The following is a 1560-nucleotide window of genomic DNA, read 5'->3' on the forward strand; positions in this document are numbered from 1 at the left end:
CAGGTTGGCGAGCCAGGAGGGTTGCGAGCCCCGGGACAGGCTGAGGGGGCTCCAGGGGCTCCACCGGGCGAGGGGCACTGGGATGCTCCAGCACCGCAAGCATGATGGGCGCGCACCACCATGCTGGGAGCAGGGCTGCTGCCCTCCCCGGTGCAAGCCAAGGGCAGCCGCAGGGGACACAGGTGCCTCCAGCCCTGCAGACACCCCGGCAGGAGAAGGGCCCGGGCGCAGCCTCCCGGCCCTGGTGTCAGCGTGGGACAAGGCTGCGAGGCCCCACGAGCGGCGCATGGCGCTTACCTTCATGAAACGCCGTGTGCAGGAAGGAGTCGTCGAAGAGCAGGCAGCGACCCTCAGCCCAGCACTGGGGCTCGCCCCCCACCACCAGCTCACAGTTGCTGGGCGTCTTCAGACCTTCAGGCATAAAGAGAGAGGACAGGGCGGGTCAGGGCGCTGCCGAGCTCCCTGCAGCAAGGGAGCATTCCTGAAACGTGGGTGCTGAGCTCCGCGTGAGCTCCGCGCTGCTGCCAAGGGGCCACGTCCCTCCGGGGAGGGAACTTGGCACAGGGCAGAGTCCGGGGTTCAAAACGGGCACGGAGCTGGCACGGCGTTCATGAGCTGCACTCCAAGCCCAATGCAGCTCAGCCCTTGCCTGCTCCCTCCTGCCCCTCTCGTCCCTGGATGCTGCCGGGCACCCCCCTGAGGTCACTCAGCACCGTGGGCACCTGCTTCTATACCTGGAACAGCCCATCAAGTCCCCGGAGCCCACAGACACGGAGTGTACGTAGGAAGCAACTTTTCTGGTGCCTTTTCTAGCTTCAGGATCATGCTCTCTCCTTCCTCCAACTCAGCTACCCTGCAGGGCTGGGGTAGGAGGAAAAGCTGCACCAGGACTCAAGAAACAGGCTCAGTCCCAGCTCTGCCACAGGCTCCCTGCCTGACCTCGCTGCGCTCAGCATCTGCCTTGTCACTCAGTCCCCCAACCTGAGACACCGCGGCACAGTGACCCACCAGGCATGGACAGAAAGTCAGGGGAGAGTCACGAAACCCCCGTAACGAAGAGGCTCTGTGGAGGCCACATGAAGAAGGACAATCCTGAAAATAAAACAGGTCTTTTCCTACAAAGGTCGGGCTGGTTTGATGAGGGTCGACTCCATCACCCTCTGCATCAGGAACGTCACCCCTGCAGTGCCAGGGACCGCCGGAGCTGCTGCAGAGCCAACCTGGCCCGAGGATGCAGCCGTGTCGGAGAAAGGGGTCAGGGCTCACGTGGTCTGTGAACATTAACGATGCAGCAAACGAGCAGGAACGGATCTCACAGCGATGCCAAACCCCAGCGAGTGCAGCAGGGACCCCCGGCTGCCCCGGAGCGCCAAGAGCCGCTCTGCTTTCCTGACGGCTCCTCCAAAGCCTGCAGAAGCCAAAGCCATTTCCCTGCACAACGGCCTCAGCTGGAGATGCTCCAGCTGGAGAATCCAGGGTGGGAACTGAGCAGCCAGGGCGGGAGCTGAGCAGCTGTGGCAGGGGCAGCCAACAACGCCCTCCCACCACGTCTGTCCCCTC

At 63.8% G+C, this 1560-nt stretch overlaps 1 protein-coding gene across 1 annotated transcript in view; it reads right to left on the reverse strand.

Annotated features, from left to right (window-relative positions):
• Positions 1–297: 297 nt before the first annotated feature.
• Positions 298–1560, reverse strand: part of ASPHD2 (aspartate beta-hydroxylase domain containing 2) — a gene marked incomplete at its 3' end in the record, with an annotated part of 3754 nt that continues 2491 nt past the window's right edge. The window contains exon 2 of the mRNA XM_010131019.1: positions 298–411. Within this exon, the coding sequence (XP_010129321.1) occupies positions 298–411 (114 nt within the window). The remainder of the gene's footprint in view (positions 412–1560) is intronic.

The sequence above is a fragment of the Buceros rhinoceros genome, unplaced genomic scaffold (assembly GCF_000710305.1).
Source record: "Buceros rhinoceros silvestris isolate BGI_N320 unplaced genomic scaffold, ASM71030v1 scaffold8112, whole genome shotgun sequence".
In the NCBI taxonomy this organism is placed as follows: domain Eukaryota; kingdom Metazoa; phylum Chordata; class Aves; order Bucerotiformes; family Bucerotidae; genus Buceros; species Buceros rhinoceros.